Source organism: Emydura macquarii, unplaced genomic scaffold, assembly GCF_026122565.2.
Source record: "Emydura macquarii macquarii isolate MOO-44397 ecotype Brisbane River unplaced genomic scaffold, CSIRO-AGI_Emac_v2 contig_1790, whole genome shotgun sequence".
NCBI classification, from domain to species: domain Eukaryota; kingdom Metazoa; phylum Chordata; order Testudines; family Chelidae; genus Emydura; species Emydura macquarii.
Genome location: NW_027131927.1, coordinates 28,862,738 through 28,879,318, shown reverse-complemented (window position 1 = coordinate 28,879,318; position 16,581 = coordinate 28,862,738). Strand labels below are relative to the sequence as shown.

Here is a 16,581-nt window from a genome sequence, read left to right as displayed (position 1 = left end):
TATCGTGTTTGTCTGACAGGACTTGTTCTTTATAAGTCAATGCTTTTTTTCCTCCCCTCATGGCTCAGTAATCCTTTAGATGGAGTTAAGTTAACTGGATGATTAAGTCAGTGGGTTTGCCACAGCTGTGACTTTCAATACAAAACCGTGATTTTAAAGATTTTTCTAATAACCAATCATGGTCTTTTTAATCTGCTGAGCAAGACTCCTCAAGAAGTTTTTACAAATCTGAATCCATGAATTTCCAAAGTAGTGAAGTATGAGAGAGAAACATAAATCTGTGAATGGTTTTAAGGTATTAGTTATTCACTATTAAAGTATTTAAATATTATGTATTGAAAAATAAGGACTATTTTGTTGAACATGTGACCTTGTGATTTATTTGCCTTTGGTAAGGGGCTTATCCAGTTCCCAGTGTAGGACTGCTGATGGGGGGAAGGGGGAAAGGAGAGCTAGGGTGGAATTGCCCAGGGGCCCGGCGATTTAAAAGGGCCTGTGTGAATGGGAGGATAGATACGTATCCGCCTCCTCCACACACCCTTTTCCCCTGAGGCCCCCGACGCTCACGCTCTCTGCCTCTCCCTGAGCCAAGCTTATTTATTATGCATCGTGCAGGTTCCCGGGCTGCTGAGGAGGCAGTATCTGCTACTCAGCTTCCCAAGTTAATCAATAATCGCCCTGGGGAGTCCAAGGACCCAGGAAGCTGAGAAGCAGATACTGCCTCCTCAGCCGCCCTGGAACCTGCATGGCACATAATAAATAAGTAAAAACTTTTGGCAGAAGCCCACCCAGAGCTCAGCCATCCCTTTCTAGGTGGGCCATGGACTGTTCTGCCCTGGGGCTCGGAATTGCTGTCGGTGGGCCTGTCCCAATGAAATCAATGAAGAGACTCCTACAAAATTCAGCAGGAGGTTTTTTTCCCCACGAGTGGTTTGTTTGTTTGTTTGTTTGCCATGTCAAAACAAGCAGACTAACAGATGAAAGTTGACAGAACTGCTATATTTTATTTTTTGAAAGATAGGTACTACATGTGTTTGTTTTCAGTCCATGGCTTTTAAAAAATAATTACCATTAGTTTAGTAAATTCATTAGCTATTTCTTGTAGGATCCACAGATACATATAGGATCCAGCAAATCTGGATTTGCTAGTTTATGTAGATTTCAGCTTTTCTTTATCTGCTTATTACCAACAACTATACTGACAAGGGATAGAATTTTCAAAAGCACCTAAGCCCCATTTTCAAAAGTGACTTTCAAAACTTGGCTTTCACTTAGGTGCCTGGATCACTTTTGAAAATTGGACTTGGGCTTCTAAATCACATAGACCCTTCTGAAAATTTTACTCATGGCCTACATTCTTTTTTGCATTTTTCTTGTTGAGATAAAGGCCCCGATTCTGCAGAGACTTACACACATGCATACTTTTACTAATATGATAATAGGAGTAGTCCCAAAGAAATCTATGGCAATGCTTGCATGAATACAGGTCCATACATAGTGTTTGCAGAATTGGACCTAGAGGATTCAACTGTGAGCCACCCGGTGTCCTGTGAACCCATTGTATACTATGTTACATTCAAGTATCTTAGCTGCACTAAACCATTTTGGCCTCACATTCTCATTCACTCCTTCCCTGTTTATAAGAACTACATCTAGGATGGTTTTTCCCATGCTTGGATTTTCTGTTTTCTGGATCATGAGTTTGTCTTCCGTATAATTTTGGGATGTCTTTGATGTTTCAGTATTTTTGTCACCCACCAGATGTTAGGGTAGTTAAAGTCACTGATGAGTACAGGATCTTACGGTTTTAAACTCCTCAGTAGTTGTTCTGGGATTTTTTTTTTCCATTCCTCTCCTCCACTCCTGGTGGTCCGTTGCTAAAACCTATTGCAGATTCTTCTTTGTTTTTAATTTACTGTATCCTCATCATTAACATTTCACTACCACCCTTTTCGCTATTACATTGTATGTTGCTAGTCTTGTAAATACGTATGACATATTGCACCTATCCCTTCACCTTTTCTTTCTCCCATACACACTAAATCTATCTACCGTGGACACATTTAAAATTTTCATTCTGGTTGTAGAGATATTACTGGTTTTAGCAGAATTCTCTCTTTTAATTTAAGGAAATATCATTGGAATATTGGTGGATCTAAAACCAGAATGCATTTTTTTTAAAGTGTGCCCACAGTATATGAAGACTCCAGTTACAAGAATCCTTTCATAAAGTTTCAGATGTGCTCATTACTTCATACTCTTCCTGTGTTCTTTGATTCTTCTTGTCTAGGCAGTGAAAAATTCTCACCCATAGTGCTTTCAAGAGCCCACATTCATTTATTTTCTATGTTAAACAGTGGTGGCTGCATTTCAGTGGTGTGTGAAATGATGCCTGTCTACAAGTTCTGCACACCTTTGGGGATCCTTAGGAATGAAGGGTTCTCTGTAAAGATGAAGTGTTGTTATTTGCTATTTATACTCCCCACCGCAACAAACAGGTGCTTTTACAAAAATCTTTGTAAAAGTGGAAAACTGTAGCATGTGTTTCCAATCCTTTTGCAACAAGGACCTTTCCTTTACACTGTATATATTAGGGAAAACCTTCTATTCTGGCTGCATATGGATCCCTTTTATTCAGCTAACAAACACATCTTTCCATAATCTTGTCAGGCCACCAGTGGAAGACAGTCAAACCCTTTTGACCCCAGTGGTGAGCTGTGGGCCTCCAGGAGCATTGCTGACACGGCCTGTCATTCTAACTATGCACCATTGCGCAGAGCCAAACACAGAGGACTGGAAGATCCAGCTGAAGAACCAAGCAGCCCAGGGACAGTGGGAGGTGAGTTCACAGGGAGATCACAGACTTCCAGCATATGCCCTGTTTGCATTCACCATCTTTGTCTTACGGAACCAAAATACCCAAACGTATGTATAACTTTGATGCCTAAAGTTTTGGATTTTCTTGGGTGAAGCACTTTGCTGGCAGTGGACAAAGCAATGCCCTCAAGTACCTATGTCGTATTACAAGCACTGGAAATAGTTACCTGATGCACTGTAGTGCGCAGGCCTCTTCTCAGCTCTGGAGAATTCAGTTCAAATATAATTATGTCAAAAGTGAAATGAACTTGGGGATCTGAACCAGTCTTTATTGCCCTTTTGTTTGTCACATGCAATAAATAGAGTGGCATAATTCAGCATGACTAGCCAGGAATGCTCAGAAGAGGGCTAGAGGTGCTTCAACAGAGTTGTTTGGAGAAAACTTGCACCCTGCTTTCTGCTTACCCTTTCAGAACAGTAACCTTCACCAAGCTGGTCTCATGCACAAGAGAAATACTTAACCCTCAGGCTGCCAGCTTGCCACAGCTCTTAAAGACAGCAGGTTTCATCATGAGCCTTCATGGAAGGTTGCTTGCATTTTTCTTTAGCTTCTCTCTTCCTCTATCTCTGCAGTTTGCTCTGTACTGAGGAGCGTTCCTGGTTGATGCATGCTATTTCAAACGTACACCCAAGCAGGAGGGATGGAATTAGAGCTGTCTTTTTGGATTTATCTCCTCTTCCTTTACCCTGATTACCAACCAAGGGAGGACATTGAACATGCCCTGCAATATAGAAGGAGCTTATAACACTTCAGAGCTCTATGTGAGACAGAGAAAGAAATATCTGTACAATGTGAACCAGCAAAACAGCAAATAGTTTTACAACAGATATATGAGGACCGTTTTTTAATAAATACAGAGTTTCACTAATACTAGAACTGTGTGCTAAAACTCAAAATAGTGAGTGGGAGTGCCATTTTCAGATTACAGTTCAAATGACAGGAAAACTATTCATTACCCATTGGAGGAATCCAACTCCCTCTTTAATGGAGATACATTTTTCCTTAGAAGTCTCTTTTACATTGTTTTAAACGTAGCTTGCACTACTCACGAATGAACCTCAAAAGATATAGAGTTTAGGCTCAGTATGGATAAAAGTCTCAAAGGTGGATCTTTGGACAAACCAAGAAGACTTCATAAGCAGTTTCATAAAGACAAATGCTCTCAGGAGATTTAGTGCCTCCTGCTTCTGGTTGGGCTAGATACAGTAGCACAATGTCCTTCTTTGTGGGATTTTGACACATCAGTTTTCAGTCTGAGCTGGCCACAATGGTGAAATGAGGGGGGGGAGGACAAGGAAGGGAGAAAGAAAAGACAAATGAAAAATATTGGGAAAAAGTTCAGTTGTGGATCAATTCTAGAAGAGGGAAAATATTTTCTAAACAGGTTCATACTTCCCTAGTTTGTACTGCTGCTTTTAACAGGGTAATAGATGATAATAATGCTACAAACAATACTAAGCTGCAGAACCTGGGCTATATGAGTGTGTTTAATATTGAGTATAGTCCATCTCTCTTCTTTGCTATTCTCAGAGGTGCAGTAAGCTGCTCACACTGTTGGTGTATCTCTGCTTCTTGATCTGAGGCATGCAACCAGAATGCACCATTGCAGCCTCGTGGAGTATTAGGGCAAAGCACACCTTGATGAGCTTGACAGGATCCTTAAAGTCAGTGCTGGTATTGCTGAAGTAACTGGATCCCTAAGTACGATGCTCCTGTGCCAAGATTTTCTTTATTTTAACAGGAGGGAGTTTGGAGTATAGTACAGAGTATATACATTCTGTCAGATGCCATCTGCCCTAACCTTCTCCTGGCAGACTTGTTCGCTTCTGAAAAGCCTGTTCTGCTGCCATCATTAGTTCTTTGACTCTCATTACATTTGGCACCCTATGCCTTCCTCCTCTGAATAACTTTTAAAGAGGGCAGTGTGACTAACATGGCACCTGGACTGACAGCAGCAAGCACCCATTTCCAGGGCTATCCTTGAAATAATGTTGCCTGTGATACCAGCTTTTCTCCACACTGGGATGGTTTGAGGACCAGTGAATACAGGCACATCTAGCTGACTAATCTGCACTCCAGTGAAGTATCTCTCTGCACTGTATATATGTTTCTAATTTGTTTTCTGTTCATTACTGGCATCCCCTGCTTTTTTCCTCCAGTCTCCTTTCTTGTCCTTGAAATTGCTGTTGCCCTGCTTTAAATGTCTATGCTGACACCAAACTTTCATGCTATCTGCAGAGTTCCCAAGGTTACTGGCTCCAGCACAGTGAGTCTCATCTTCTGCTCTCTTCTGGAACAACTCTTCCATCTCTATCCCCCAACAGATGGTTGGATTGCCATAGGCAAGGTGTTCCTGCCAGATCCCATACAAATATTTCATGACGTGGCCAGTAGGAGAATGTAATCAGCATTGCAGATGGTAACCTCTCTTTTGCCCTTGAGAAGGGTGATGTCGCCTTTGCAAATGTGCTGCATTTGCCCTTCCTCATCCTGAGATCCTGAATCTGCTCCTAAACATTGGTTGAATCCAGCTGCTCAGTCCACTGCCAGATACCTGCTCTTCAGCTCATGACAGCAAAGATAGGGTGGATGAGTTCTTCAGAGCCTCGTGCATCCCAGAGCTGTTCTTGCAATGCAGAATCACAATCTATTACTGCTACCTTTTTTTCCTCAAGCCATTTAAAGCAACTTGTGCCATATGCAGACTACAATATACAGTGTTGACTGGGGAAAATAGTGGTGGGGGGAGCTGTTTTCTTCTAAGCACAGGGAAGAAGGTGAAAAAGCAATCTGTCTGTATTTGGTTTGTATGTGTTTTGCCTTGGCCCTGCAGTTTTGTCATGGGGGATTAGTCTGATGAAGCAGTGGGTGATATGCTTTGTAGATGTGGCATTCAGCCATCACTGGGGTTACCTCTCCTGTCTGAGTCCTAACAAACCACTGATTATGAAAATTAAGAAATTCAGACTCTTATTATTCACTATATTATATTTCGCATATGCAATCTGGTCAAGCCAAACCACAGCATCCTTAACAACGATATTCAAGGCACGAAGACCTTCAGGAAGTTGAGTCATTTTGCAGTCCTCAACGATGTGTCATAGTTTGTGGCTGCCCACACTGACATTATTCACTTAGATAATGTATTGAGTGCCCCTGTCTGGAGCACGTCAAATAATATTAATCAAATGGCTCATTCAACACATTTTATTGCATTTTTCTTGCAAACTTTTGGTGATATTTTTCATTATTTGCCCAGCTCTACTCATCACTCTAAAAGCATCTCATTGCTGCACATAAAACAATCCTAAGTTTTATGTAGCCAATGGCAGAGACTCAGCACCCAACACCACCTCCCTTTATCTGCCCTGAAGGTAAGCTAGAAGCAGGGCAATTTTAAGTGTTGGTTAATAAAATGATCCAAACAGGAAGGACTTAAGATAAATTCTGGGATTTCAATGAGCATCTAAGGAGATGGAGTTCTGCAGTCAAGACTCTATCTCTGAATAGGCTTTGTCTGGCCCCTCTCCCAGTCCTGATTAATGCAAAACAAATGGGCTTCTCTGGTGTCTGCCCTTGTCTCTCTAATTCTGCCTGTTTATCCTTTAGGATGTGGTGATGGTTGGAGAGGAGAACTTCACCACCCCATGCTACATCCAGCTAGACCCAGAATCCTGCCATATCCTGACAGAAACACTCAGCACCTATGCTCTGGTGGGACAGTCAACCACCAAAGCAGCAGCAAAACGTCTAAAGCTGGCCATCTTTGGACCGCTCTCCTGCTCGTCGCTGGAATACAATATCCGAGTCTACTGCTTGGATGACACTCAGGATGCCCTTAAGGTAACTGCCACTCTCTTTGCCATCTAAATGTATCAGGATAATGGTAACTTTAGTGAATAGTTCCTAAATCAGTGTGCTGCTGTTTGTCATTTATATTCCCTAGATAGTTTTTTAATTAATTTTAATTTAATTTAATTTAATTTAATATTTGATTGGGTGAAGAACTTGACAACAAGCCACTGTTTTATACAAAGAAAAAGACAAACAAACGAACAAAATCCCAAACCCCATTGTCTTTTGCGTAATGATTTCACTCAAATGCTAAACTTATTTCCCCCCCAGCATTCCCTGTTCCTTTGTTTACCTGTATCATAAACTGAGTTCTAAGATTTTTGCATTATTAAAGGGCAATAAGGTGCAGAAGGGCTTCATTCATTATTCATGTATTTTTAATGGTAAGTGCCAGCTCCCCAGAGATGATGAAATGTATAAATACCACTTTGTAAATAGCTGATAATGATAAAAAAAGTTCCTGGGTTGTTAATCATTGCCTACTCTTATATTGCTTTGTTATACTTCTGTGTGCCGTTTTTGTGCTGAGAATCTGCAACTGAAATACACCAAGGCTGTTGCTTTCTACAGCAAATATATACCTAAAAGTTTCTCTGTATATAACTCTAACATATACATAAGTTTAAACATACATTGTGGATAACATAAATATATATACATGTGTATATACAGTACCTATAATAGACAATAAAGACAGATGCTCATTATAATAAATATACTAACTCATGTGCAAAGTTTTCTGTAATCATAACCAGATCTACAGATGCCATCTATGTAGCAAGAAGAGTTCAAAGCCTGGACACTAACTGATTAGCTGCACTGCCAGTGGTATCTAAGCAACATTAAGTGAGTGCAATGTACAGAAGAACACTGTTAACAGCTTTACTTAGAAACAAGACTCATGTACATGTTTCAACATGGGAGATGTTTGTGTTGACTTTCGCGGTGGCTGGAAAATTCCATTTTCATCTCAAATGTTGTTTGGTATCATGTCTTCCTGGATGTTACAGTTTATTACTTTTTTTCACTGGGCTAATGGGAGTACTTTCTATAGTTATCAGAAATTTAGCAAAGCAGTGCACTGAAGAGCAGAGTAGAGACTAGCATACCATGGTCTGTTGTTCACCATAGGATTTGTTTATAAAGCAGCTGGGAACTTTATATAGAAAATTACGATTTTGTCAGAGCTGAACCCTTTTGGAAACAATGATTATTTTTTCATAGTCTGATTTTTTTCTCTAAAAGTTGGAAAAAGGGACTTCTGTACCAACCAGGCTGAGGATCGCCAAAAGCCAAGACACCCTTATGCCTCTATTCCTCTTGATTCCCATGGCCTTAATGGAATTTTCCATTGGTTTATTAAGCTCTGAGATGAAAATAAGAGATTCAAAGCTCCCTTGTAGCAAATACTGAAGCTGTTTGAATGCTGTTGTGAGTTTCAGTGTAGAAACCTTGGGCAACAGGAGATGGCTGAATTTAATTAGACACTTTTGAGTGGATTTTTTATTTTAATTTGAGCATTTGGAACGGTCCAGTAAAATTCACCTGGATAAATAAGACTGTGCAAAGGATCAAAGAACAGTTGAGTAAAATGGAGGGGGAATCCTTTATAACATACCGTGATAATGAATGGAAGAGAGAGAGTTTATGACTGTAAATCACTGGAGAGATTGTGTTGATGTTAGGAAGCCAGAATCCAAGATTGGTTTGTAATTTGGTGGTTAATCCCTCACTTCCTCTCCAACTCCCAGTTATTTATTCAGAATGTACTACAAAGGGCTCAGTGTTGGCAGTGTTGTGTCTTCTGGAGTTGGATCTTGCAAGGGTTGGTAACACCTGACAGACAGTTCTGAACAAGTGCCTCATGGCCTCCAGTCCACAAAGTGATATTAGCATCGTCTGCTTTCTTCAGCAGAGGACGAGCACTTCAACCACAGTTTATGGAAAATAAAGAGTCTTTGGAATGGAAAAAGTAGGTTGGCCTCAGAATGAAGGATTGTGAATGAGCCCTTGCAATGTACTTCACTCTGGCAAGGCTCTGTGTGACAGATTCTACCACAAAGATTAAGGGAGAAGCATGGAACAAGTATTTAAAGATAACCAAAATCTGTGTTGTGGGACTTGGTTCTATAGCAGCGCTTTGCACTGCCAAGCATGAGACCAGAGTTTGGGTCTCAATCTTTCCTTCTGCAGAATAACAAGGGCGGGTAATGCTTTTGTTCTGGCAGCTCTTCTGGCTGACTGAAGAGCAACACTGATGGGCTGTAGGTGGATTATAAGATTGTCGGGAAAGGGGTCATCTTTTTATTATGTGATTGTAGAGTCCCTAGCACTGTGGGGCCTGGATCCATGATTGGGGTCACTTAGCACTACCAAAATACAAACTAATTATTATTATTAATAGTATTATTACTAATAATAACAATTAATAAGGGATCCCGTCTGTAACTGGAAGGATACTGGTTGTTTCATGGGATCCTGAGGGTTTGGGTGGAAAGTTGGAGGATAAGAACAAGGACTGCTCAGGACTTTGCAGTGATTTGAAGTATGTCTGGAATAACAATCATTTGGGGATTGGGTAGATTAGAGAAGTGCCAGCCTCAGACGAGACAAGGGATGGAATTCCTCTCATCCCAGAGAAGAGGTTGCTGAATCTGCATCTCCCAGAGTTGAATTTAGTAACATTAAAGAAGAGCAGGTAAAAAAGGGGGAAAAAAGCAGAGTGGGGGCAGTTTCCCGTTGCTGCTTTGGTGGGAGCTAAGAATGTGTTGATAGACCAACAACTCTGTGCTGGAATGGCTGAGGTTTGGGGAGCCTTTTTAGGGGGTATGTATTTATTTTAATAGGCAGCCAAATGTATTCTATTATTATTTACAAATAAGAGAATCTGACACATGCTGTATCCATCCCAACAATTACTAAAGGACGGTGAGCAGTTGCTTTGAAAGCACAGTGATGTATTTATCCAACAGCTTTTCCCTCTAATCATGCAGAGTAAGCTGTCTCCCCAGAACTGCCTGAGGAGTCTGGAGACTGTAATGACTTGTCAGAAATAATGGCTTGTGAAATCTGCTTCTTTTCCTTCTGTTTGTGAAGCAGAATTGCTTACCCCTGCTTCAACGCGGATCCATAGTGGAGTTTTCTTTGCTCCACAGGTCCCCAACGTTAAGGTTGTGACCCCCAAGGGAGCTGCAAATAGGTTCGGGGGGAATCACAACTCCTGTCCCTTTCTTTAAGATTAAATGTGAGGGGGGACTTGAAACTTTTCGGTTGTAATATGGGCTCACAGTATGGATGTGCTTGAAAATCACTGCTTTACTCCTGACTGTCCATCAGTCCACTTAAATGGCCCCTGCCACTGTAGTAGCTGAGCTCCTTTACTCAATATGGCAATCATGGAAGAGACTGGTCCATAAGACAGCTACCAAACTGTATCTGTGAAACAGGTCACAATTTAACAGGCCTGCCAAACTGCTTTTACCCTCTGCCCCCAGTATGATATTTGAGTTTCCAGTAGTATATTATTTATGTTACCTTCTATTGGTTATTTGGATTCATGCACGTCCATCCTGTCTCATGGAGAAAGGCAAATCATATATCTTCTTTCTGAAGCCACAAACTTATATTAACTGTAAGTTCTTCCTGTTGTGGTTTCAATGAGCTGGCAGCTTCAAAATATTGGTAGCCGCTGTCTTGCTTACATGATCTGTGTGAGAATAATGAATTAGGACCATTGCTGAGCAAAGATATATTTTTTTCAGCCCTACAAGATAGCATGACCAGATGTCCCAATTTTATAGGGACAGTCCCAATATTCAGGGCTTTGTTTTATATAGGCTCCTATTACCCCCATCCCTTGTTCCAATTTTTCACACTTGCTAGCTGGTCCCCTACTACAAGAAGACACCTAAGAGGATATAAACTCATATCTTACTGCTGGTGTCATGAAGGTGTTTATACAAGAAGATTTGAGACACTTTCCCAGGCACCCAGAAATATGGGTTGACCTTGTTACCCCTCTGCCTTAGCAAAAGAGAGACTTGCTGGAGCTAAACAAAGAGAATTTTATTATCAAAGATAAAGAGTCAGTCAAGTGATAGAGAGTAAGGGTAGAAGGAAAGACGGTCACAAACAAAACAAAAATATAATATGCTTCCAGGAGACTAAACTTAATTTTAGCAGGTTAAAATCTCTGTCTAAGTTGAGTTTCTCAACTAAAGTAACCTCCCAGCATCTCCAGCCCCCTGGACAAGGATCCAGCTTTCCTGGATACAGAAAGTGCCATCCTTTTTGCTCCCTCAGTGATGGAGCACCATATCATTCCTTTTCCTGTTCCTCATAGTCCAGAAAACCTTTGAAATATATCCCTTTAAAGGGTACAAAGTTCTCCCCCACTGTTTGTTATTCGGTGTGCTGATGCTATATTGTCCTTCTCACTCGCTTGTTAACTTGCTTTTCCTGTTGACTTAATATGCAAATGTTGGAGACCTAAGCAGATGGGTAAATCAAATCCTTTGTCTGGGAAAAACTCATTTATCTATCCTACCTGCTTACATAGTTTATACATATTTTTAGTCCATATCTACAACTTCTTGAATTACCCCATACATACATCTTGCAATGCTTATGATGGCCAATATCATATAGCCTTTCATTTTACATCCTGCACAACATTCTTTATAGATAAATACTATGACAGCATTTAGGTGTAGTGAATTTGTCAGGGGTTGCATAGGAGTTGTTGTTGCATGACAGGGAACCCTTTGCCAGTGGGCATGGAAGGGAACAAGGTGGGAACCTGTTAATGGCCAGGATTTGGCACTAAAGACGGAAAGACACAGGCTTAAGGTTTCTTCTCTTAGAAGGTCATGGCTGTGTAGAACAAACAGCCAAAGAGGCAAGTAATTCAATAAATGTAAAGGTAGCACCAATAAGATCTTAAGGGCACACAACATGTCTGTGCCAGCCTGCTGAAAGGCAGGAGATGAACTGGGTATACCTTCTCCCCATCCTCAAATTAATTCTCAGTTTCAGTGGTTTAGCCTGAATTTGACCCGGAGCTTTGTTCAGCAGAGGTTTACAGTGGGTTTTTTCCATTCCCATAAATGTATATCAGGATAAAGACAAACCTTTTCAAGCTTGGATGCCTAAAGTTAGATACCCAAATCCACAGTGTCTTCTTTTCCCACTGGTAATACTGAGCACCTGCTGCTCCTCCTGTAGCCCCAACTCTAGTGTTGGGGAAAGTAGATGAGTGTCATCAAAGCTGCTGTACATGCACAGGCCTTCACAGTGTCTGTTGTTTAACTGTATGTGCAAATATAGTGTGTATGCTTGAGACGTTGGTAGGTACAATTACCGCATGAAATACCATGAATCTTCTTTTAGACATCCCAGGGAGATAATTTGAACATAATGAAGATCTATAGTAATCAGATAATTACTATCGATTGCTCTTTAGACATCTTGATGAGGTAATTAGGGCACAGTGGAAAGAAGCTGGAACTGATTGATTGGCGCAACCTTAATCTAAAAGGTTTCTAATTATGTTTCTTTTCTTCTAATAGCTGATAAACAAACATCATTTTAGCGTTAGAATTTCTCAGGTGCCAGGTTCATTGGGGACATCAGCTTTCTCTATTATGGTAACTACATATTGAACGTGATCAACATCAGCTTATTATGTCTCGCAACTGAAGTAGAAACAACTTCAATTACCCCATCTTTTACTTTCTCTTCTTGGTTTCAAAAGCCCCTGCTTTGTTGTTGGTGGTTGGTGCTCTGTGTTCATGACACATTTTGTGGGTATATCAATGCTACTGCTTGTGTGTGATCCTGGGTCGGGCTGGGTTTATGTACAAGAGCAGCTATTTGTGCATTCGTGCTGTCATCTTTCATATACACTGCCATTGGCTTACCTGTGTACATCAGTGTGGGAAACATGCAGAGATGAGGAAGTGGCCCAGTATTGACTGGGAGTGTCATTGCTCAAAGACATATTAATTTTGTGTATCAGAGCAAAAGCCTTTCTTCCCTGTCTCTCAACAGCTGTTGATCAGTCACTGTTTTAGTCGCTCTCTCAAACGCTGTGCTTTCACACTTATATACACACCTGTTTAATCACGCTGTTCTCTCCACTGTTTTGCATTTTTTCAGGAGGTAATAATAGCCCTGTGACAAACAGGTTTCTAATTTCTGTTACATACCCTGATTCATAGAAGAGTTTGAAATGAGGGATAATCTGATTGGTCGGTTCCAATCACCAGTTGTATATTGATGGAACCACACTTTCATGAGTAGGAGCTCCTTAAGGCAAAATATTAAGGCTGCTGTTAAATGCCTTCAGGATGTGCAGTGTCCAGGGTGACACTTTATCAATATGCCAGCATTGCCTGTGTCCTTCGGCTTTGACCTAGACTCTCACAAGCAATTAAGCAATCCACATGTGGGACCCAACCTGTCATGTAATGTATTTCCCAAATGGAAATATGGGTGTGTGCAGTCCTCTTGGATAATACAGGCCGTACTTGTGTTCTTGCACTAGAAGTGCGATGTAAGGCAGAAAGAGTTATCTGTGTGCTTATTCTCAGACCCCTTCATACAAATGTCTTTCCTGTAAGAGATGTGTGTTTACATGGTACTATTATTCCTTACAATATGTGTGTGCATTTACTCCCTGTTCCACAGATTAGAACATCCATTGCAGCTGATCTTCAGGAAGTAGAAGTACAGCATGCCCTTTTATGGCACATTTGTAAATAATATTTATTTAATCACAAACTGACTACTTTCTGTCTTTATACTGCCTCTTAGGAAGTTCTGCAACTGGAAAGGCAGATGGGAGGACAGTTACTGGAAGAACCAAAGGCTCTGCATTTTAAGGGGAGCACCCACAACCTCCGTCTGTCCATTCACGACATTGCCCATTCTCTCTGGAAGAGCAAATTGCTGGCTAAATACCAGGTAAAAATCACCAAATGCCTGGACGATGACTGAAATGCATAGGTCACAGTAGAAGGGCTTAAAGATATGTAGTGACACACCATTGCACAGTGCTTTTTTAAAAACAAGACACAGAGACTGTTTAGGTTCCTGTACACTGAAGTTCTTGAGGCTGTTGCCCATGACCAGCGCTCTCTCCTCTGTTACACACAGTGTGTGTTTTCAATGTCGTTGAGCAATGGAGAGGAGTAAAGGGCTGGGTTTCTTTTCACCCTCCTCATTAGTGTCAGGCCACATAACTGGCATGGGTTCATTTTATTTTTGAATGAAAATCCAAAATTCCCTTTTAACAATGCACTGGGTGAGAAACTTTGATCAATACAATCAGAAAAGCTGCATCTGGCAGGAGTATTCAGTGCAGAGAGGACAGGAGTTAGAGTCCGGGTTAGTGCATGAGGTTCCTACGAGCCAGAATACACACACCTTTCTGCCTGTTTCCAGAATGTGGCCCATAGGAGCCCAGTACTGAGAGGCATGGGCTTCACTGAGAGTTTAGAGTGCCCAGGTCTTTTGTACTCAAGCAGCAGGTTCAGCCTTAAGGAAGAGGGAAAACAAATACACCCACCTTCGTAAAGTGTGTGATAGAGCAGCTGAGCATCCTGGAATTTGTGAAGGTTTCTCATCACTGAGGGGCAGGGGAGGATTTTGCCTATTTTTATTCTGTCTGTTTCCATTGCACAGTTCAGTTGCTAGTCTCCACTGCAACAGGAAGCTACAATGGGGACCACCATCCTGAAGAGCAAAGTCAAGTGCTTCTTCCTTCTTCAGAGAGACTGCACAGTATCTCCTCACAACACTCATGACCCCCCTTTGCCATATTCATGCCAGAGCCTTTTGAGAGCTCAGCTGAGAATTTGCTGAGGCTATGTTTACACTGGGGTTGGCAAAATCACCACCGCCCGATCGATCTTTCATGATCGATTGAGCAGTCAGTGAGACCCGCTCAGTCGATGAGGGAGTCGACTTAATAAGTCCACCTCCTCAACTAGCATAGCGCTGAGCCGACGGGAACGCTTTTCCCGTCGGCTCAGCGCAATGTGAACAGCTCGCAGAAGCAGTCGACGAGAGTTACGCAAACTACTCTGTGTAGTTTGCATAACTCCCGTCGACTGCCACCGAATTTCCGGGTAAGTGTGAACCAGCCCTTAGCTACATCAAAAGTGTAGGTGCTCATGATCATTTCAAATTGTTCCTTCATTTTCCTCCTGCAGGAAATTCCCTTTTACCACATCTGGAGTGGGTGTCAGAGAAATCTACATTGTACCTTCAGCCTGGAACGGTTCAGTTTGAGCACGCTGGAGCTGATTTGTAAACTCTGTGTACGGCAGGTTGAAGGAGAAGGACAGATCTTCCAACTCAACTGTACAGTATCAGAGGTAAAGGGCTTTGCCATCTCCTTGCTGCCCCGTGAGGAGGAAAAGTAGCAGTACTTTCCCAGCAGACAACCCTTAACCTGCTCACATTCCCAGTGTTTGTTTGCCACACCCATTCATTTTCTCCTTCCTCCTGATGGCGGGGCAGTAACAGGCTTCCTAACTTCTCTCATGACTGCTGTAAGTACTTTCCCTTCTCATGGATGCTAGATAGTACGTGTGGATTCAACTGCCTTCTTCTCTCTTTCCTCATGCCCCTCCTGGCTGCTCTGTTGGCTCTCCTCTCCCTGCTCTGGAAGGAAGCATCCTTCCTTCAAAAGAGACAAGAGAGGAACGGTAGGCATGTTCCTGGTGACTGTGCCTTTCTCCCTGCAGCTCTGCCTTTCCCCTACACACCGGGGATCTGTCCCTCCAGCACACTTTGTCATGCATTATATTGCATAGGATGGTCATGTCCTCAGCCGTCCACTCATTCTTCCTAAGTCCCTCGTTCTCACAGCCGCAGGTGCTCATGGGGGTGGGGGGAAGGGAAGCGTGCTGGATTGATATGAACCGGTTCACTCTGAGCCCCAACAGTAACTGCTATGCAAAAGGGAGCATAAGGCATTAGATCTGTAATGGGCATTCCCTTCAATTTTTGCTCCTGCCAAGTTCTAGGGCTTGGCTTACTGCATTAAACTGCTCACGGCTATCTAAAGGTGGAGCTGTATCTCGGTGAAAGGGGAATGACTAGCCGTCCCTGATGACCATTCTTCTGAAAGGCACCCAGCCCTCTTTTATATTTAACTATGTTTAGTTATCTATAGATGTCTAAAGTACACCAATCAAATGTGCCTTAAGCACATGCTCATTCTATAAAAACCAGTATACAGCATTTACTGACCCAGTGCCAATTTTCAGTGTCTTCTAAAACATTTCTGTCAAGCAAAAGCCTCAGGAAATAGATGAGCCTTACATCTTACTTTGCAGATATGTGTCATGACTTTGATGTATAATCAGACTCTTTTGGTCACTAGAGGAATGGAGAAATGTTGAAGGTACAAAAGGCAAATAACCCCAGGAGCAGCACTAGGGAAAATAATCTGTAGATTTTAGAGTGGATAGGTGCATCAGCACAGGGAAAAGAGTCTGAGGGGCTGGGTCTTTTGCTTTGTTGTGTCCCAAAATTAATACCACAGGGGGAAAAAGTGTTAGAGATGGCACAGGAGTTTGGGAGTGGTACACTGCTCTGGTCCCTTTTTTTGTTGACCTTAGTTCTTGAAGGACTTCAGCTCTCTGGGACAGTAAAACTTAGTGGTAAATGATGCTTTGAGGTTGAATATAAGGGCAAGTTTTACCACTCTGACCAGCCACTGCTTCACAAAGAGCCATTGGTAGCTTCTGTGAGCCAGGAGGGAGCACACACCTAGCCAGGTTAGCTGCAAAGTCCTCTGATGGGAGTCACACAGAGGAGTAGCATTGCTCTCCATCTGG

The 16,581-nt window shown here is 42.0% G+C and overlaps 1 protein-coding gene across 1 annotated transcript in view; it reads left to right on the top strand.

The window, feature by feature from the left end:
• The window catches only part of UNC5C (unc-5 netrin receptor C), a 326,895-nt gene that overhangs the window by 299,802 nt on the left and 10,512 nt on the right, over positions 1-16,581 (top strand). The window contains exons 11-14 of the mRNA XM_067557393.1: positions 2,671-2,839; positions 6,488-6,721; positions 13,547-13,696; positions 14,947-15,111. Of these exons, the coding sequence (XP_067413494.1) occupies positions 2,671-2,839; positions 6,488-6,721; positions 13,547-13,696; positions 14,947-15,111 (718 nt within the window). The remainder of the gene's footprint in view (positions 1-2,670; positions 2,840-6,487; positions 6,722-13,546; positions 13,697-14,946; positions 15,112-16,581) is intronic.